This window comes from Onychostruthus taczanowskii, unplaced genomic scaffold, assembly GCF_017590055.1.
Source record: "Onychostruthus taczanowskii isolate IOZ18803 unplaced genomic scaffold, ASM1759005v1 scaffold7, whole genome shotgun sequence".
NCBI lineage: Eukaryota > Metazoa > Chordata > Aves > Passeriformes > Passeridae > Onychostruthus > Onychostruthus taczanowskii.
The window spans coordinates 8577863-8598950 of NW_024504786.1; the positions used below are offsets into that span (position 1 = coordinate 8577863).

Below are 21088 nucleotides of genomic sequence, written 5' to 3' on the forward strand. Positions count from 1 at the left end.
GCCCCGAGCTTGTCCTGCCCGACCGCGGCTGGAGCATCCCGCGGCCGCTCCCGGGAGCGGTGCCTCCGCCCGCCCCAGCCGCACTCGCGGGGCAGAGCCGATCGCCCCGGCCTCCCTTCCCCGGGAGCGGCAGCGCTTCCCGCTCCCCGAGACTACATCTCCCAAGAGCAACGCTCCGCCGCGCGGCCTGCCGGGAGATGTAGTCCCGGGGCGGCTCCCGGCAGGCCGCGCGGCACGCCGGCGCGCGGGGTTTAAACCGGCGGCGGTTGCTGTGCGGGTGTCGCGCTGCTGGGGCGGGACGCGGTGCCTGTCCCCGAGCCATGGACTCCCGCCTCTGCCGCAACGTCTATCCCGGCGTCGTTATTAACATCCAGCGGAGCAGTGGTGAGGAGCGGGGAATGGGGCGTCTGTAGGGTCCGGGCGGCGTGGGGCGGCCAGGTTTGTGCTTAACGCTGGCTTTTCCCAGGTTTGATCCATAAGGCAACGGTGAAGGTAGTGAACGTGGAGCACTCCTGCGTGACCGTGGAGTGGTCTGAGAGCGGCGCTACCAAGGGCAAGGAGGTGAGTGCGGGCTGCTGGCGGCCCCTTCGTGCCCCGGGCAGGCCGAGGCCCGTGAGGCGCGGCCCGCCCTGTGCCCAGCGCTGCTGCAGCTCGCCCCGGGCTCGCCTCGTTTGATACGCGATGAAAGCGGTGCTCTCGATGTGCCAAGGTAAAGTGACGGAGCTGCAGTGCCAGAGCTGCACCCTTTGCCTTTCAGAGGGATCAAGGAGGTCTTGGGCCTCTCGCAATGTCGACTATCCCGATGCTAAATGTCCTAAGATTCCAGCTTTCCAGCTGTTTGTTGGCTTTCCACGTCTTACACTATGGCCTTCAGGCTTTTCTTAAAATCTGTTACTAATAAGGTGCCATGTTAACAGAGCTGGGTTTGCTTTCCTGAATTTCTGCACCAATATGAAATAAATACAGTATGGGATGGGAGAGAGAGGAATCTGGGGCATTTGAAGGTTATATGGCTGAAATCCTGACACTTAAACAAGTCTGGTGCTCAGAAAATGTACTTGTCCTTCTGTCTCTAGAAATGTGCAGACTCTGGATTTCAGTGAAAATCTTAAAAGTTGCTATTGGCTGGTTGTTAGGAACCAAATCTTACCCTGTCCATGTGCCTGCTACATTAAAATATAAAAAATATACAGATTCAGTTATAATTATTGGCTAAATTGTATTTATGTGTTAAGGTGTTAAATCTTTAGGAAGATACTTCAAAATCCCACAATGTTCTTATGTGTATATGCTGTGTGTGTGATGAGGTGAAGGCAGAATTGATTTCACATGGGGGTCAGTCAGGAATAGCTGGTCCCAGCTGAAGTTGTTTGCAGTAGCAAGTGAAGATGCAGGTGAATTAAGTTATGGATTAAATGCTGAATCCTTCATTTCCCGGCGTCTAAGCAGCTCTTTGACGTTTATTTCGGTAAGCACAATCACACTGTAAACACTTAATGCTCTCCTAGCACAGAAGTTACAGAGCTGCTGAGATTTACTAAGATTAGCAGTGGGAGATTAGAGCAGGGGATGCCAAATGGGCTTTGCCCTTCTCTGCAGAAGAGCTCTATGGCACCTGCAGAGCTGTGTGGTGTTTGGCAGATGAGGGTAAATGGCTTAAGGAGCACGTTTTGTCTGGTGTATTTGGATGAACCAGATTGTTCAAACGGAATAGGAACTACTGTTTGCTCTTCCAAGCAGTTTTAATGTAACATTTGGCAGGCAGTGGGTCAAGTTTGTTTGCCTTCACTGAAAGTCCAGATTAGAAAAAAAACAGTCCCTAAGTGGAAGCAGCAGTATTCTGCTACCATGTAAAATCCTGCCTTTGCTCTTGCAGGTTGATATTAATGATGTAATTGCAATAAATCCTGAATTATTAGAACTGCCTCCTGCTGATGTGAAAGAGAATGTTCCCTTGCAAGACAATGTAACTATACAGGTAAGTGCTTGAAAGTAGCTTAGTTTTTTCTAAGGTGCTAAAGCATAGGTCTTGTTCTATGTAACACTCTCATCTTAAAGTTTGGGATCTCTAACTTGTCTTTTCTGTCTCATAGTTAGGCTTTGGTCAGAAATTCTCATTGTATTGATGTTGCCCTGAAGAGCTGTGCTTGGTGTTTGCTGTTTACTGCAATTGCTTACAGCTTTCCTTGTTTTTCAGAAACAGAAGCGTAGGACAACCCTTTCAAGAATTCCTGCTCCACGGGAAGGTGAGAAAAAGTTGGTTTTTTTTTTCCTCTGCTATACCCTTGTGGAACTGTGCTGGTCTTTCACTGGAGGCATAATATTGTACTTTAGTGCATCGTAAGGCTGCTCGTTTGGGCAGTGCTAACAAATGTCTCATGCCAATGTTTTGGACTCCTGAGGGCAGGGACTCTCCTGACAGGTTGCTGTCCTGCTCCTGTGAGCTGGGGTTTATTGATGTGTTCTCTTCTTCTGCAGTATTGCTGTAGTTACTCCCTGCTTTAAATGTCACTAGGCAGTTGCTGTTGTAGTGAGTTTTAAAGTTCTGTATGGAGCTTTGCAAGTGCCACAAAACAGCAGAAACTAAGTGGCAATAATTAAGATTAAAAGCGTCAGAATGAGAGTAGAAAGGACAAGAAAGAAATAGTGGTGACAAATGTGTGTCTCCCCATCAAGCAGTCTCCCTAGACAATAAGTAGAGCTTTATGCTTGGAGACTTTTCAGAGCAGGCAGCCAAAGTGCCAGCTGGTGTGCCCAGCTCCCTGATTGCATGTCAGTACAATGTGTTGAGCAAAGCCAGAAGGGTAGATAGAGATGTCAGTGTGGGATTGCTAAGAAATTGTTCTTCCTGAGGTGTCAGGAGTTAGAAAATGCCTATTTTCTACCTTCTCTTAGCTTTATTAGCTGACTCTTTAGGCTTTTTGAATTGCAAATGGCAGCATTACAGGTTTATTTGTAATACACTGTATGATGCTGAGGTTGAATGATTGCTGATTTAATGATTCTCTTAAAGTGCATAGTTAGCCAAAACTTGTGCTTCTCTGTTTAACTGGGCTGTAAACAAAACATCTGGGCATATTTGGCCTCTTCTGTTGCATGTAATGTGAGACAGGGAAGCTGGTCCCAGAAGACACCAGTACAAAATTCTCTGGCATCAGAGAGGCAGGAGTTGTCCAAGAATCCTGATGTGTAAGAATTTGTTCTGTACTGGAGTATCGTGATCTTTCTCAAATTCAGAGAACTCTGTAAATTTTGTGAACTGCCAAGCAAAATGATGTGGTAAAGTCATGACTGTCTGTACATAGGTCTGTTAATAGAACTGGATAGCCAGCTGGAAAACACAATGTGTGTTAATCCAGTCACTGGTTGATGTCCTTGCAGAGGTCACAGCTTTCCTGAAGTATAGAATCTAATTGCATAACTAAAATATCTGTTGCCTGTGCTAGAGGCACAGTCTTGTCCCTGCTCAGAGCTTAGAGCAGCAGTGTTTTCAGTACTCCTCAAATAATTTTTATTGTTAAAACTAGCTAAAGCCCAGGAGTGTCAGAGTATCTGTCCTGTTGCAAACTCTGCACTGCACCATTTAGAGAGCTAACATTGGCTTCACTCATGTTCTTAGACTAAACAAATTAAAGAAGATCAGCAGGTGTCTTTCTCCATCTTATTCAGGAAAGGAGAGAAGCAGAAGCAGTGCTTTCAGAATTAATTAAGGAATAGATATTGTCTCAGTCCCAGGAATCAACAGGGATTTTTGAGGATGCTGAATATCCTAACATACAAGAATCACTTGAATCAAACCCATTTATATGAGTGAATCCTCCAGTTAATCTGCCTGTCCAGAAGCACCAACATTTATACAAACAGTGCTGTTGAGTGTGAGACGAGATCAGGTCTGGGCACGTGGGACAAGAGAAAATGGAATAAAATGCCCTGAGTGTGAAACTGATGCTTTTTGTTTCTAAAATTGCAGCAGTCACATCTAATGTCTCTGCACATGAGCAGGAGAGTCAAGGTAAAGAGTTAACAGGAACAATGAATTTTGCGTATGGTTTTAAGGATTTGATTCAGAATTGAAAAGAACCCTTGGTCACCAACTCATCTGGTGTCCTTTGAAATAATGGTGATTCATTCTGGATCAATTCTAGTAATTGCTGGTCATGAGAGGTGAAGGGAGTTCTAGCTTACATATCACACTCTCTTTCATATCAGATTTGCTTTTTTTAAAAACAAATCTCGAGGTAAACATTCCAATCCTTCTCCTAGGAAGCTTTGTAAAGGACTTGATCTCAGTGAAAGAAATACCTTGGCATGTGAAAATGGAGACTGCCTACAAAGGGACCTTTTTCAAAGATTTGCTGTTGTGGTTATACAGGGTCTGTTAGCTGAATGTAGTGCCACAGAACTCCCAGCCTACTGTGCACCACACACAGCCTGTGTGTGGGTGCCCTCGTGGTGGGTGGGCACAGTGCTGCCCATGGCCACTTGCCAGGCTGCTGTACCCATGTCACCATCAAAGAGTTAATTCATGCAGCCCTGCAAGTGTGAAGCTTCAGAGGATTAGTGGTTCTGACTTGAAACTTCTCCTTCCTAGGTATTAAGTGTTAGGGTGCTGGAACTGCAATATCCTTACATGAATCCTTAGTGGGATCTGAAAGAAATTCACTGGAATTGCAAATCTGGAATGAACTGTTTGCCTTTCATTGGTGGTGGGTTTATTGACCACTTTTCACCCACGTGCATTGCTTTGTCCTGCACTTTGCTAATGGGAAAGATTCTTTTAACCACACCTTCCTCTCCACTGCTCTGTACTTTGTGAACAACTGATTAATTGCAAGTGTCTGAGTGTCCCTGATTCCTGTTTCCAAAGCTGTGCGTGGCCGTTCCAGGATGTCCACCATCACAGAACCCCAGTGTGGCTTCCAGGAAGATGAGATGGCAGTAGATCCCTCCACTTCTCTGCAAACCAGAAAACATTTGGCAGTTGCTGGTAAGTGGAGAAACATTCCAGTGAATTCTTAATGTGAAACAACTTTCACTTTGATTGCATTTAATTATTCAAACTGCAAATCCCAGAGGGAGAGCAACCTGAACTTTTTCATAGATAAAATGAGAGACCTAGAGGTCTGCCCCTATGCAATATCCAGGGCTCCTGCCTGAAGTGTTTTCCACAGGAGTTTGTGCATAATGATGTACTTTCTTAGCCAGAGAGCTGTGGTTGGGCAAATTGGGTGGATGTGCTGTCTGCTTAATGGCATAAAATGATATTCATGGTGCTAGAGTGGGAAGAGAAGTGCCTAAACACTGCTGACAACACACCCTAGAACCATACTGGTAGTAGTTTTACCTGTACTGGCTGAGTAAAGCAAGAACTTGAGCCTCCTTGAATTACAAAATTGTAGTTATTTTACTGGGCTACCCTAAGAATAGCTGAGGGCATGCCTTACATGTTAAGTTCTACAAAAACACTGAAATAAGAGGCTTGATACTAAATTCTTGTCTAGTTGGTTTGGCATTCCTTTGCAGCATTGCACAGAAGTTGGTGATTGGCAAAGGATTTAAAAGTTTACTTGCACACTTACCACAGGTTTTAGATAGTTCACTCTCCTGCTGCAGGAGTTGAGAAATGCCTGTGGTCTATGAGGCTTTACAAATTACAAAATTATTCTTGATCTTTGCAATCTAATTATTTGTTTTGGTCTAGCTTCTTTGCTTCTTTCTGCAGCTGGCCGAGCCAGGCCTAGTGGGCTGGGTTGTGTTCCAGAAGCCTCACTGACAAGTGTAAATGGAAATACAGAGAATCAACTGCCTGCTGCTAGAACGAACTGTTCAGTGAGCCCAGGTACCAGGGAGCAGTGGGTAAAGACTGACTCATCAGTCAGCAGTGAATCACTGTGATTGCTGCTTTGTGTACTCAGACTAACGCTTTGAAAAGGTGACTTTGGCAGCAAGACAGAATATCTCGATCACTTTATTACAGATGTGTAATTCTGTTATAGTGGTATTGCCTCAGAAATGCTGCCTTTGCTTTAGGGTGGTAGTGTGACTTCTGAGGTAGTTTCTGTGAGAGTTAGATCTGGTTTGGGAAGGAAGTGCTGCAAAATTAATGGCCATCCTTCAAAGATGATTGTTTCCTGTATGAGCTAGTCTGTCAGCAACCTCGAAAAGTTGAAATATTTATCTTATGCTTAAAACCTAGTATGAAATTTTAACCCAGGGAACTGTTTTCATTTTATCTAGTTCGAAGAAGATCTAACATTGTGAAAGAGATGGAGAAAATGAGAACCAAGAGAGAAGAAAAGAGAGCTCAAATTAGTGAAATCAGGATAAAACGAGCACAGGTGGAGTACTCTACAATACACCTGTAAGGGAAAATTCTATAGGACCCTGTACTACCCTGTAGTTGAAACCAAAAGATATTTTTGACAGGCTTTGTTCTTAGAAAGCTCTACTTTTGGATGGATTGATTCTGGTTTCAAGTTGTGAATCTTGTAAAATGCTTTGAATTGCATACAGCTGCTTGTTTAATAGTCTCTGTGGCCTTTTTCTGCTGTAACAGATCAATTGCATTCACATCCATGGTTTTCCATGCAGGAGTTTGACAGCACCTGTCCGAACTGGGAGTTTGCACGTATGATCAAGGCATTCAGAGCAACTTTAAACTGCCAGCCAATATCTATAGATGATCCAGTAAGTAAATACTGAGGCTACTAGCTGCAGCCTGTAGGCTTCTCTATTTTGTACTGAAAATGTTGGCATCAAGCAGTTGGTGCATCACTGCACCTTGGAAATCCTCTGAGCATGTTGTGAGCTTGAGGAGGTTGGGGGTAAGATCGCTTGCCTTCCCTATTTAGGGCTAAGCTGTCTTCTTTTACTTTGTCCCTAGTGAAGAGTCTGTGGTTCAACAATTATCATGCAATGATGTGTGACCATGGGTTGCACAGCCATTGTTGTAGGAATAGGTACAATTTTAAATGGTCTGTTGACCTATTACAGAACAGGTTTATCAATTTTCTAATATGTCAAAAAGTGGAGGAGCAAAAGTAGAGGTTGAAAACTGGAGAACCCTGGCTTGGTCAGTACCCTCATCCATTAAAAAACTCTGTGTACCTATTGCTGTGTGAAAGGAGAAGAGTTCGTTACCTTTGCCTTCTGTCTCACCCAATGGCATATGCGCTTCCCAGTTAATCTGATGTGTAGCTGTGCTGCTCAAACTTCCCAAATTGCTGCATCAGTAAGAACTCCAGGTTACCAAAAACCTCTGGGGTAAATGAAGATATAAATTTGCTGAATAATTACTTGCCCATAGCTGCAGTATTGTTATAATGAATTTTGCTGGAAAGCATTTCCACCTCACATGCTGGTGAATGCTGCATAAAGGTAAATTATTTGTAGTGTTGCTTTTGCACTGAATGCACTTTAAGGCTGACATCCCTGCATCAGTGGGTCAGCTCAGAAGCAACTGATCAGCATAAAAAAAATGGATGGGAGGGAGCTCTGTAATAAAGAGTGAGTGTAACTGGGAAATAATTACTTATTTTCTTTCTTTTCTTTTAGATAGAAGAGCACAGGATTTGTGTCTGTGTGAGAAAGCGCCCTCTCAATAAGCAAGGTAAGTGTACTGACCAAACAGCTCTGTCTTAACAGTCTGACTTTGTTCAAACGGTTTTTGTTAAAACTGAGGGTCTTTTCTGTCAACAGAACTTCAAAAAAAGGAATGTGATGTGGTTACTGTTCCGAGCAAGTGTGTCCTGATGGTGCATGAGCCAAAGCAGAAAGTGGACCTAACAAAATACCTTGAAACCCAAACATTTAGATTTGACTTTTCATTTGATGAAACTTCTTCGAATGAAATGGTATACAGGTAATGCTTGCTGCTTACTGGAAATGACTTTCAGATAAAAACATGGAGCTGTGGCCAGACGGCATCTAAGCTTAAGAAACTTACTTGAAATAAGTATTAGAATCCTTTTTGGAGGAAGCTGAAGGACTGAAAAGTCTGAGGCTTATTTTTGGCATAGCCTTGCTGATTGCCTAAGGATTTGCTTTTTTTTTAGTTCCTTTTCTTGTTAAAACTGATGATGATGCAGTGTATGAAATATTTGCTGTAACTATTTTTTATCTTTTGAATATTCAGATTCACTGCCAGACCTCTTGTAGAGACCATCTTTGAGGGCGGGAAGGCAACCTGCTTTGCATATGGCCAGACAGGCAGTGGCAAGACACATGTAAGTTTTTCTCCAAGGTCTCAAATTTTCTAGCTTTGATAAAGTATTTCAGAGCTTCCTGATGCTTGTGCATAAGTAGAATTGTGTAAGAATTTTGGATCTTGGCTTTATTGTCTTAAAGCTAATACTTTGTAAGATGTTAACTCTTTTTCGGTAGCTTTATGTTCTAGTGGGTTTCCTTTGAGGTTTTGTGGAAAATTGTACTGGCTTTTCAAAAGATTTAGAAAAAATCTATTTAGAAAAAAAGAATAAGAAATATATATTTTTTTCTTTTTAGAAAAAAGAGAATCTGGCTTTTCAAAGATGTAGGATGTATTGATATGTCAGTTTAGTCATGGCTATTCCTTGCCTCAAATGCCTGTTGCTGTTTAACTCCTATCTGTATAGAGGGGCTATTAGCCTATGTCTGAGACATAAGCTAGTCTCTCCTGTGCTTTGAGCTTGCAGGCATTCCAAAGAATTCAGCAATTATATAAAAATAAGCCTCATGATGCACATAAATATTTAAGTGATCTGGTATTGTTTGTGAAGTGGGTGAGTTGATTTGCTTTCTAACCACTCCTTCCAGTCCAACAGTTGCAGCTTTAAGAGTTGTGAAAATTCTTTTGTCTCAAAAGAGAAAGCTTGCTCTAAACTTTCAACAGCTGTGTTGTCTTTAACTTTCTTCTTCTGGGAACTATGGGGAAGAATCATCACAGCATGATAGGGGAGTCAAATGTGCTGTCCTGCTCTGCAAGAAGGATTTACCTCAAACCACAGTGATCTGCACTGGACTGGGCTAATGCACTGCTTGGAGTAATCAGTCATTGCTGTTGCTCAGTGTTAGAGGCAGGTTTTAGGCTAGGACCTCCTATCTCTAGTGTTATGTAGTGAGCTGTAGATCTTTTCCAGTAATCCAGACAAAAAGTTGGAGCTTTATACAAGTTTGAACACAGGCTGCCTTCATTGCACTGGAAAGGGCAGAGAAACCTGCTTACCTGAGCCTCATTACAGGAATACAGCTGTGATGCACTAAAACTGAAGTTACTTTCCCTTCCCAGTCCTAGGGCAAAACTAGTGCAGGGACATCAGCTGTACCTTGAGACTGGAGTGTTCACATTAAACTCTGGTAGATTGAGAAGTCATGGGATTGAGCTGTTTTTTAAATAACAGTGGTAGAGCAAGTCACTAGGATAGCACTAACTGAATTTTTTTTTTTTGTGATTAAAGCTTTAATCACAAAAGGAGTCAAAGGAGTTAAAGGTATTGCCTGCTCTAAATTTGTATTTTCATGTTAACTTTTGCAAGTAGTTGCAAAAATGTTAGTTGCCCTAGATCCTAACAAATGAAGCTTTCTCTTCTGACTAGAGGCTGTCTGGTTGCACTGTCAAAGCAGTTTCCTTGGAGGAACAACTGCTTTGACTCTGCACCCAGAGCCTTACAGGCACACTGCTTTGTGTAGGCCAGATCTTCTTTTTGAACTGATAGGGAAGCTGCAAACTAATTTGGCACTGCATTCCAGTAATCTTGCTGGCATTGGGGCTTATCTATGGTAACTTCCTAGTCTGTTTTTGGGACTAAGATCAGGTAAGCTGACTTGTTGGTGCTGTGCCTGACCTGTGGCCTCTTCTCTTCACAGACTATGGGCGGAGACTTCTCTGTGAGAGGCCAGAATGCCTCAAAGGGCATATATGCTTTTGCCTGTAAGTTGAGTCTTCTATACAAACAAAAATCAGGTTAATCCTTCTTTTTCTTAACTAGAGAAGATCTGTTTTTTATGGTTATTTTAAACATGTCCAGTAGAAGATACATAAAGTATTTGTGTTTTCAATAAGAGCTGGTGTTTGCAGGAGGTATGATTATTTTTTCATTTGTTTCACAAAGTATTTTTTCTCTATCCTGTAAGTGTCTACATCCATACTGTACTCGCCAAAAGATACTTGTTTCTGATACATTTTCTAATCAGGCATTTGCTGGGCAGAATAATTTGATTCTTCTGCTTTGCTTTTACCTCAGACATATCTGAGTACAACACAACTCTACCCATTTGTGATATAAAACTTGTTAGGCAAAAGGATGTATGTATTGTGTTTCTTTCCATAAGCCTTAAATGCAAAAAAACCTAGCATGTCCAAAATTATTTCCGAAAACAGATGCTTAGAAGCCCCTCCTTGATATAATGTCTGGAAAGTACCACAAAACTTGACCTTTACCTTGCCTTTAGAAAAACACAGTGTGAACTTAGTCAGCAGCAAGGCAGCTGATCCAGGAACAACTGTTGGCTAATCTCTGAAAAATAGTTATGACTGGCCCTGAAGGAGTCTTTGCTTTTCAGCTCAGCTTCAAAATCTGGAGCCTAATTGTGAAAAGCTGCACTGGATCCAGCCACAGGGTGAACTAAGCTGGTATATTGTCTCCAAACTTCAGCAATGCAGATGTTCAGGGATGCATGTTTTCTAGTCTTTCTGCAAGATGTACTTGAAACACAAGCATGTGACTTTTTCAGGCCTGTCCAAAACAATAGAGGATCCCAGTGCTCCCTCAGAGCAGTAAGGATTGTTGTCTGTGGGTGGCATTAGCAGTTGATACTGCTGTATTTCCCTGTTTTCAGGCCCTGGGTAATGATGCTGCTCAATCTGTTCTCCAGATGGTAGCACAGCACTGATTGTTAGCATTTGTTTGGATGACTGTCACTCAGTGCTAGACACTGTGTTATAGCTGTGCAGTGTTTGAAGGTAGATAAAGTAGCAACTAGAATGTGTTTTAAACCAGTTAACTGAACTTCTGTCTTTCCTCACTAGCACAAGATGTCTTCCTCCTCCTAAACCAGCCCAGGTACAGGAATCAGAATCTGGAAGTTTATGTGACTTTCTTTGAAATATACAATGGAAAAGTAAGACCTTTTTTTATTTTTAAATCTTGGCCTGATTTCTTTGGTTGAATATTTCATAAGTAGCTGAGTCAAACTGAATGCTTTCTATAGTTCTCTGTATTCTGTTTATATTGGTGTGTTTTGAATTGGATTTGAAGTCTATGTTAAAGATGCTATTTCTATATGGCTATATACAAAGACAGGGAAAAATACTTACAAGGAGTCCTTGTTCAGATTTGCCTCAATCTTTTTGCCTAAATATAGGTGTTTGACCTCTTGAATAAGAAGGCCAAACTTCGAGTCCTGGAGGATGGCAAGCAACAGGTCCAGGTTGTTGGTCTCCAAGAAAAACGAGTTGGCTGTGCTGAGGATGTCATCAAAATGATCTCGATGGGCAGTGCCTGCAGGTTTGTTGTTTTAAAACCTATAAAAGAGGAGTCATGTCCTGTTGCATCTCCATGTTTAGAAAAGCATATATATGCCTGTAGTTGGTGCCTTGAGATTTAAACAGAAGCTTGTTATTCCCAGTAAAGGCACTGAGCAGCACCTCTGCATGAGTAGCAGGAAGTGATTACACAACAAAGGAGCAGAAGGGGTGGGTTCAGCCTGCCTTCCATGGGAAGTGACAGAGCTCCTCGTTCACATATCCTCATGGAACTCCAATAAGAGAAACCATTCACACCAGGAGATGGCTGCCTTGATGCTTTCTAGTATCAGCTAGTCTACAGGAATACAAGTAGCTCCCTGTGGGCTTGTAAGATCAAGGAACAGCAGCTGGTATGAACTGTAATTGCAAAAATGTTTTGGCTTAACTGCAGGCCAGATTAGCTATTCCAGTAACAAAAATACTGCATGTTGTTCAGGAATCTTGTCTAAAGAGTCCTTGAAAGCAGGTGCCAAGGAACAGCTGTAGGCTTGGCATATCATCCTGGCTGGAAAGGCTGTGGTAAGGGCAGCTTTGCCATCACACTGGTATCTTTAATTGGGAGCTAAAATCTCTATTACCAAGTGTTATCTGCTTCAGTTAAGTTGCCACTGCTGTGGAAATGTTTGTAGGCAGATGAGAACTTCTTGGCTTCTGTACTACACTGTGTGGGCAAACATGTGCATCCTAAAAGCTTATTCAGCATTCTGTGCAGCCTTTTTTGGCTAGCAATTTAGTAATGAACTGTTTTTATATTTCAGGCTACTCCCTCCTTTTTCCCCAGTAGCAGGGATGAGGGTGGAACAGTGAACCTGCCAGTGTTCTCAGGGAACAAATGATAAAGAAGGTCACAGGGAGATTTAAGTTAAAAGATGTCACTGTGCCTTGCAGTGATGGGGCAGGTGCAGCTGCACAGGAGAGGTGAAGTGCCAAGCCAGCTTGGCTGGAGAAAGGGATTTGCCATGATTGTAATTTGCTAGCACAGCTAATGCTGTTTAGTGGGGAGCTTGGCTGAGCTTACTGTATAATGGCAGATGCATTAGGAAAATGACGTGGTGTGCTGGAGGTGTGACTTCCAGCTCAAGTGCATGTGAGGCTTTAGCACTCAGAAAGGCATTCCAATGTAGGCTGGCTGAGTTGAGCCAGGCAGCTTAAATAGCCTTAAATTTCTATAACCAGGGTGCAGGTTTGTATTTTTCACAAGTAGTTCTGTGCTCTTATATAAGAAGCAATGCTGTAATTCACACAAAGTATTAATGTGTGGGATGAACCCTAGGAGGTTCATTGAATGGCTACAGGTCTTATCTAGTGCTATCAGGACTTGTTTTGTTACACATTTCTAAGGCTTGTTTGCATTTCTGCTGTAGGACATCTGGGCAGACTTTTGCAAATGCCAACTCCTCACGGTCACACGCCTGCTTCCAAATCATACTGCGCCGAAGAGGACAAATGATTGGCAAATTTTCCTTGGTGGATCTGGCAGGAAATGAAAGGGGTGCAGACACATCTAATGCTGATCGGCAGACACGGATGGAAGGTGCTGAAATCAATAAGAGCTTGCTGGCTTTGAAGGTGAGCTACAGCTCCTGGACCAGAGTGATAATCCACATGTGGATTCTAACTCTGGGGTTATCTGTTCTGTTTCGTTCCAGTATAAGGAAAAAACCAAAAAAGTACTAGTTTAGGATGTGAACAACATAAAATAGAGGATGCTTCCATTTAGAATGTTTCCAGGAAAGTAGTGCAGTCTTGTCAGGCCAGACACTGCTACAGCTATTTCAAGCTTCATTCAAGTTGACCTTTTTAAGGGGGGGTGTTTGTGACATATGATGGCTATACCTACTGTCCTGTGACAGTCAGATACCTGGAGTATATTTGAAAGACTGTGAAGAAGTTGGAGCAATACATGTGACTATTCTTCAGCCTGTTGGGTTTACCAGCCATTGCTGGTTGATAGCTTGCAGAGCTGTTTGAAGAGATGCCAATACTGCATTCACAAGACCTGTCTTTTTGTAGGAGTGCATCCGAGCTTTAGGGCAGAACAAGTCTCATACCCCTTTTCGGGAGAGCAAGCTGACACAGGTGCTAAGAGACTCTTTCATAGGAGCAAACTCAAGGACCTGCATGGTGAGTGTGCACATGTCAAACACAATGCTTAGGTTCTATAATCCAACCAAATAGCTGCATGTTCCTTTACAGCAAGGGGGTTTTTAAGTCAGAAAGCTTTAGATCTTGTTAAACAAACAAAAAACCCCAAAAAACTAAATATTTTCCTCATGGAAACTTGCCCATGGTGAGTGAGATAACAAATTGGTGAGTTATGCCCAGCTCTTGTAGAAGCAGGGCTGTGGAATTCTTTTTAATACAGTGTATCTGCAAGAGAGCTTGGTGTGGTCTCAAAGGGCTTTGCTTTCTGTGGATGGTGAAGCACAGCAGATGCACACAAAGACAGTGGAAAGCTGGATGCAGGAGTGCTGGCATGTCCCACAGAATCCATAAAGAAAAATGGACTTTGCTGTCTTAACTCTAGCCCTTTGTCCTCAAATATCCCAGCTGTGTGGTGAGATCTGTAGGGGCATTAATGAGCAAAAGTCAGATAGGAGTCACTAAGGTTTCTTTTGTGTTTGCAGATAGCTATGATTTCTCCAGGCATGAGTTCGTGCGAGTACACCTTAAACACACTGAGATATGCTGACAGGTAATGGCATTTCTGACCTGGGGATTCTAATCTTGTTGTAAAAGGTGTTTTAGCTGCTTTTACTCTGACCTTTGGAGCCTCAAGTTCCCTTGTATTGTTTGTATTGGCAACCTGGAGGATGGTTGTTAAGAGCAAAGTACCTTAGAGCTGTCATATGAAACCAACCTGGGTGTTCTGTGTGACACATGACAGAGATGATGTAAAACTATGAGTAATGTCTCTTTTCCTCAAAGGAATCTCCTCTCATGCTAGACTTCAGACTGCCCTGGTTCTTGTAGGGAGTTTACCCTGTCCTGAATGGTTATCTCCATGCCTTTTACTTTTTGTAGTACTTTGTGACCCATCTGTAAGGGTGTGCTAAGAATGTGTGTCATGAATGAATGTTTTAGTTCACTCAAAGAATCACTGGCAAAGGTAGCAGCCAAAGTAGGTTCAAAATGAAATGAAAGACACAGTTTGTTGGCAAGGTTCACTCTACTACTGACTAGGTGGTTAAAGCACACAGAGGAGAAAGCTGACTAAAATCAATCAACCTAAAATTAAGATCAACTTAAAATTATCTATCTGGAAGCCTGGGGTTAGAAAAAAAGTATAAAGATGAAAAGGACTAAGGGAGACCCTCCACTTGAGTTACAAGGTTCATGTGACCCCCCTCGTCAAACATAGCCCTGGACTTGACCAAAGGTTTAGGCCTGAAGACTTTAACTGCACTTAATCCATAGTCTAATTTAAATTATTTAGCATAAGATTCTATTGAATTTACTATAAACACAACACTCACAGGCCTTACTTACAAATACTTAACATACTTAAGAATCTAAGACCATAACCTTCGTAGTATGTTTGCTATAGCATAGTCACACACAGACCTAGGGACTAAGTATAAAGGTGTATGTACCACCTGCTGTGAAGGGATTTGGGTCCCAGCTCAACTGATGTGAGTGTAACAGCCAGAGTGGCTCTTGGATACCCTGACAGGAAAGTTTCCTTAACACAAACATCTCCTGGCTTTCCTTCCCACAATATTCAGGGGTTTCTGCCCACATAAGCCTGTTCTGGGGATGGTAACTGTGTAACCTTTAAAATGCAACTGATTGTTTCTTTCTGAGTGCTGATTGATTGATTGCAGCAGCTGCTTTGTGATGCTGTAGCCAAGAAACTGATGGATGATCAATTTGAGTGACAAATCTTCTTTGTTGCAGAGTGAAAGAGCTCAGCCCTCATGATGGAGGTGGTGAAACTCAGTGTCAGATGGAGACTGAGGAGGCTGAGACCAGTACTGAAGGCTCAAGTCTTCAACTCAATGTATGTGTATGCAGTGGGCTAACCAGAACTCAAAGCTGGGAACAACTTGCTGTTCTTACTTGGGCTGTTTCTTGCAGCTCTCCAAGGATGAGGAGGAAGAACTCTCTCCACACATGTTCACCTATCGAGAGGCTATGACTCAAATTAGTGAATGGGAGGAGAAGGCTGTAGAACAGCTCAAAGAACTGAGACAGGTATGGGGAAGCAGCAGACCCAGCCCAGGCCACCTTCTACAAGTTGATAGCAGCTTGCTTTGTCTGGGCCAGTAGCTGCTGGGGAGGCACCTATGCAAGATGCTGTACTACTGGTGTTACTTTTTCCTCGCTGCCAACTTTTTCCTGTATTTTCTGGCCTAGCTGGTTAAACTGGGGCATTTCAGTGCTTTTTGCCAATTCCCTTTCCCTTCCAAATAGCAATCTCTACTTGCTGCTAATGAGCACTGATGGCTCCTGGTCTGTAGATGTTCAGCTATGTTGATTAGACTGCCAGATTTGAAGAAACTAATTGAATTTCTAGAAAGTCCATTTCTCATCACTGTTATCCTTGTAAATACAGAAAATGGCTACTGAACTTGACTGCCTCTTGGAAATCGCAGAGAAACCAGATTATGATCTTGAGACCTTTGTGAGCAGAGCTAAGTACTTCATAGAGGACAGCTCAAGAAATTTCTTTAGTGTCAGAGGTATGTTAGAGCCTGTATCTGACTAGCACTGCACTAATACTTTTCCAAAGACCTGAAAGTAACACCAGCATACCTGTGGGGGTTTGAGCAGCCAGTCCTGCATAGCTGAGGTCTATGAGACTGACAGCTGTTCTGGAGAGTTCAGCTTCCTGATCAGTCACCCTGTTGCTCTTACCTTTTTTTACAGAAACACTGGATGCCCTGGGGACTGCCATGCAACTGGAGGAGCAAGCCAGCAAGCAGATTAGCTGGCAGAGGCCTTAATCATTATAGCAAAACCTGGTTCACAAGCAATCTTTCATGCAGTTGTCTTGTCTTGCATGTTTGTCAGTGGTTTGTATCACTCCTGTTTTAAATGTGGTAGGGTGTCTGCAGGTCACATGCCCAAGGGCAGTGAACCCAGCAGCCTTTTTCTTCATGGCCTGTATCAGGGTACTGAGCAAAGTGCTAAACTGCACCCACTGCAAGGCTTGGGTAGGGGGCCTGAGAGTCTGCAGTCTCTCCCTGAGATAGCTAGCCCTTTGCTGGTGACAGTGGTCTCCCCTAAGAGAACTAACTACACATGTATAGTACCTTTTCCAGATGTGCTTGAAGCATTGCAAAACTGTTACAAGTTTTGCTTTTCTAGAAGGAAGGAAAATGGACTATGTGATTGTAAAAACCAGTATTTTAACAAGTTGAATAAATAAATGTTCTTGGATCTCACTATTTTATCTGTCCTATAAAAAATATTTCTTGCTGATTATGGTAAAGTTTAACAGCTCCTAAAGACTGGTTGTTTGGTCGGGTGGCTGATTTCTTGGCTGAAGTTTCTTTTCAAAGTCTTTGAACTTGTAATGTTTACATAAAAATCGCTCAAGATCATTTTGCCTCTTAATTTTGAGATGCTGCTGGGATTCCCTATCAAGGGGAAGCTGGCTTAGGTGTAGCTATCTGCTGCCATGGCCTTTGCCGTGCAGACCCTTTGGGAAAGAACAGGTTAGGGGAGGAACACTTGTAAGGCATGTGCTAGTGCCTGCTCCTTTTTACTTATTCAGCTCAGTTCAGCACTTGTCTTCAAAAGCATAACATAATTGTGTGAGCTCTAGGTTCAGCAACACAGGATGCAGCTATGCAAACATCAGATCACAAAGGGACCATCTACCATTACTCCCTCTTTTCTTAGAGCTACCTTCTCCCTCTGAAAGTCAAGGGTGTAATTTAAGTGACAAGGCCACCCCCAGCTCTGCACCTGCCATCTGTGGTCTGCATCCTTGCTGTGTGTCCGGAGGTGCCAACTATATTGGAGGTCAGTTATTCTGCCTGGACTCCATCAATTATGTGCAGTGTTTCAGTGCTGGCCTGGAAAAGACAGCAAAAGAGTTAGGGATCTTTGAGGGATGTGAGCAAACATCAGTCACGAGCACTTACGGAAGGGATGCTTCAATCCAGGTGTGATGTTCCTCCACATCTTGGGCACTTTGTGCTCACCAGTTTAGGTTCTGGGAGCAGAGTGGGGCTGAGCACTGAGGGTTTCTGAACGGTGACTTGGACCTGGGCTCTGCCTGCATCATATTGAGATGGCACAGCCAGAGTAGCAGGGCTGTTATGCCCTACTAAGCCTGGACAAAAGCCAGACAATCCTGTTCCACTTCAGTTGATAGTACTGTTGGATTACCCAGCTTTTCCCTGTGCAAGGAACAAAGTATTGCCCACTTCCTTCCCTTTGTGGCCCTAATATTGCTTATTTTCCCTATATCTGCCTTTGGAATGAGAGACCTGATCTGCAGGCCATCAGATGGGGGAAGAGCCACCCAATGGCCCGAGTCTGTGCCTCTTGGTGCAATTCTAATGGAAAATGCTGTGTTCCTGTCCTGCCCTAGTAGCACCAACAGACACCAGTCCCAAAATCAAGAAATGTTCAGCTGTGCATGGTTTGACAATCATTTAAAACTGGGGCTTGCTGAGAACCAACTGTTTAATGATCAGTGGGAGCTTCCTGGGGTATATTAAAGTCTGGCAAGTTTCTTGTGTCACCATAAGAATGCCAGGACTCAAACATCACCCTCCCTTACTTGTGAGAAGATGTCACTGGAAAACTCCTCAGGTTTGCCTTCCTACCCACCAAATATTTTCTGTCATCTGCTTTTGCAGAAAGTGTGTTCTAAGAGCACTATCTTGTGGACACTGCAGGAAATTCATACTGAATAAACCAATTTTAGTGCAAACAGCTGAATTTCATTGAGCATTATGCAGTCAATCATAGGCACTAGGTTTTCCACTGGGCAGCTGATGTTATAAAAGGGTGTTTCAGTGCTGGCTGTGGCTCCCAGCTGTGTGGAGCATACAGTGGCCATGAGCAATGCAGCACCCTTCAGCCCTGTGCAGGACAGGTGTGGTTTCCAGTCCTAGCCATCAAGGGTGACAATACACAAGGCCAGTGCAGATTTCACATCTTCCTATAAGTAAATTATCAAGGCAGCTCCAGTGGCAGGAGCAGGGAGGGTCTGAGCACTTCTCCCTGCAGGCAGTGACTCTGCCTCATTCCCAAACACCCACCTCCACCAGCTCTGGGCTGGAGATGACAGAGCTGGGCTACTCAGAGAGAGGAGTGCCAGAGGTGAATGGATGCATCTTTCCTGAGAGGTCCTAGTCCTTTCCTACTGAAAGGATGCCATGTCTCTAAGGTTCTTTTTATGGTCCTGTAGATTCTGATTACCCAATGGCTTTTGTGGCAGCTGCCTGTTAAGCATACTCTCTCAAAATGTGGCTGGGTGTGTATGTGGATCATTAGGGAGGAGAGAATGATGTTTTGAAACACTTCTAATATGTTAGAGGTGGAGTTATGCTGCTAGCATGAAAGGAGGATGGATGTAATTTTTCAGCAGACTCTGTGGCTGCATATAATGATCTATGCACATGCCACAGCTTCGGCAGTCTGGGCTACGGTGGCCTGCACTGCTGAGCAGGGACAGGAAACACCCAGCGCTGGAGCTGTTCACCATCCTCACCAGCGGCCCTCCGCACCTCGCTGGGTAGCATTAGTGCCGCAGGAAAGCCCGGCCTGGACCCGGGCAGCTCTTGCCTCAGGGGACAGCCTTCTGCACCAACCCTGGTCAATACAACTGCGGCATTTCTAACTCTATTATTAACCGACGTAAATGTAGCTCCACCGAAATGGAGCCTCAAAAAATTTCTCGACACTCGTTCCTGTTCCTCTCCACGGAAATCTTTAGTAAAAGGCGAAAGATTTATACGATCTGAAGAGAAACCAGAGTATGTCCTTACGCTCTTCGCCGACACAGCCACCGTCCGCTCGAACCCCCAGAGGTGAGGGTGACACCAGCCCGGCCGCGGGTCCCGGACCGGACCCGCACCCCCGCCCGGCCCGGCCCCGCGGGCCGCACCCCCGGGCACCCCCACAGCCCGGGAGGGGCAGCGGCCGCACGGCCGGACACCGGCGGGGCCGCGGAGCACCCTGGGCATGCAAATCAGCCCCGAACGGGGCGGCCCGAGTGAGAAGGAGGAGCCGGCGGCGCGGATGGGCGGGGTAGGTTGGTGTTCGGTGACATTCGTGCCGCAGGTCCGTTATCCCCCCGGTCCGAGCCACTAGGGATCGCTTGTATTCCCCATTGCCGCAATTAATTACCAACAGCCCGCCCCAATGAACGCTCAGCATTCGCTCTTTCTTTAACCGTAAATGGTTGGCTCCACCGTGATGGAGCCGCAAAAATTTCCGTAAGACTCGTACGCGTTCCTCTCCATGGAAATCTTTAGTAAAAGGCGAAAGATTTATACGATCTGAAGAGAAACCGGAGGATAGCCATGCTGCACCCCGCACATGTGCCCACTCCCCGCTGCCGCCCCAGCAGACAGGGCGACCTTCACTCAGTTCCTTTCCCTACTTCCCACTCCTGCCGCGGCCTCACCCGGCTCGGCAGCAGCCCCCCGCGGTACCACAGCCCGGCTGGCCCTGGCCCGGCGCCACGCCGGTTCGGAGCGGCGGCGTTCGGCGGGGCCGGCCCGGCGCTGCCCGCACCGCAGCCAGGGGATGCTGATCACACCAAGCGGAGGAGGCTTCCTGCCCTCCTGCCGGGACGGGGGGAACGAAGCGAGGAAGCTGGGGACAAAGCGAGCCGGGAGCGGATAAGGACCCCGCGGCGCCCGGGTCCGGTCGCATCGTCGCTACGGCAAGGAGACGCCGAGCAAAGGCAAAAAGTCGGCTCCGGGAAAGGCCACCATACGCCGCTGCCACGGATGGGAGCTAGACAGCGAGGGGGGCTGGGGGTAGGGGCCCCACGCAAGGTGCTGAGCCCCGAGCGGGCGCCAGCACCACCCCTATGCTCCTGAGAGGCCTGGAGCGCGCGGGACCGCCGCGCAGATCCCTGGCTCTGGCTCCTCCCGCAGTCCGAACCGCGGGCACGGAGCTGCACGGCCCGGGCCGGGAGGAGGGAGGGGCTGCCCGAGCCCCGCCCCGCGCACGTTCTGACCCGACGAGCGCACTGAGGCGGCGGCCCGGGCCGGGTACGGGCGGCGCGGAGGGAGGCGTGAGCGCAGGGCCGGTGCTGCCGAGAGCCGCAGCAGAGCGGGCCGGGCTTTCGGCCCCACAACACCGCACACGAAACCCGGCTGACTACCATATTGTAAAGGGCAGCAACCCTTTCAGCTATTGCAGTTTGTTCTGTTCTTTACCAGAGTAGGGGGAGCTCCACCGAAATGGAGCCTCAAAAAATTTCTCGACACTCGTGCCTGTTCCTCTCCACGGAAATCTTTAGTAAAAGGCGAAAGATTTATACGATCTGAAGAGAAACCAGAGTATACCGTGGCCTGGCCCTCGGCAGGTACCCATTCACGGCTGTCCCTCCTAACATACAGCGACGCCGTTTGCCCCCAGGTTCGAGCCTCTGCTGCCTCGTCCCGTGCT

At 45.3% G+C, this 21088-nt stretch overlaps 1 protein-coding gene and 3 non-coding genes across 5 annotated transcripts; 1 reads left to right on the plus strand and 3 right to left on the minus strand.

Moving 5' to 3' along the window:
- Nucleotides 1–267: 267 nt before the first annotated feature.
- KIF2C (kinesin family member 2C) lies at nucleotides 268–16890 on the plus strand. Of its 2 annotated transcripts, XM_041421525.1 has the most exons (21): nucleotides 268–384; nucleotides 467–561; nucleotides 1877–1978; nucleotides 2198–2246; nucleotides 4868–4987; nucleotides 5723–5839; nucleotides 6238–6338; nucleotides 6592–6687; nucleotides 7555–7609; nucleotides 7699–7861; nucleotides 8135–8225; nucleotides 9844–9907; nucleotides 11006–11097; nucleotides 11341–11483; nucleotides 12868–13072; nucleotides 13517–13627; nucleotides 14131–14198; nucleotides 15401–15503; nucleotides 15581–15697; nucleotides 16059–16185; nucleotides 16373–16890. In XM_041421525.1, the coding sequence occupies exons 1-21, from the start codon at nucleotides 321–323 to the stop codon at nucleotides 16447–16449; spliced, it is 2160 nt and encodes a 719-aa protein (XP_041277459.1). In that variant the 5' UTR covers nucleotides 268–320; the 3' UTR covers nucleotides 16450–16890. The 2 variants fall into 2 exon arrangements, with proteins under 2 accessions (XP_041277459.1, XP_041277458.1); XM_041421524.1 differs by lacking the exon at nucleotides 5723–5839.
- A 2439-nt stretch (nucleotides 16891–19329) lies between these two features.
- LOC121345243 lies at nucleotides 19330–19444 on the minus strand. The gene has a single exon (XR_005953940.1). It is a non-coding gene; the product is annotated as a U5 spliceosomal RNA (small nuclear RNA).
- Nucleotides 19445–19870: 426 nt separating this feature from the next.
- On the minus strand, nucleotides 19871–19985 carry LOC121345253. Its single transcript, XR_005953950.1, has one exon. It is a non-coding gene; the product is annotated as a U5 spliceosomal RNA (small nuclear RNA).
- An 883-nt stretch (nucleotides 19986–20868) lies between these two features.
- On the minus strand, nucleotides 20869–20983 carry LOC121345252. The gene has a single exon (XR_005953949.1). It is a non-coding gene; the product is annotated as a U5 spliceosomal RNA (small nuclear RNA).
- Nucleotides 20984–21088: the final 105 nt, after the last annotated feature.

Excerpts from the sequence above, each read along its gene's own strand:
- KIF2C (XM_041421525.1), top strand. The coding sequence starts at position 321 with ATGGACTCCCGCCTCTGCCGCAACGTCTATCCCGGCGTCGTTATTAAC. Across the intron at positions 562-1,876 it reads GCGCTACCAAGGGCAAGGAG|GTTGATATTAATGATGTAAT; the intron begins GTGAGTGCGGGC and ends TTGCTCTTGCAG. Across the intron at positions 8,226-9,843 it reads CAGGCAGTGGCAAGACACAT|ACTATGGGCGGAGACTTCTC; the intron begins GTAAGTTTTTCT and ends TTCTCTTCACAG.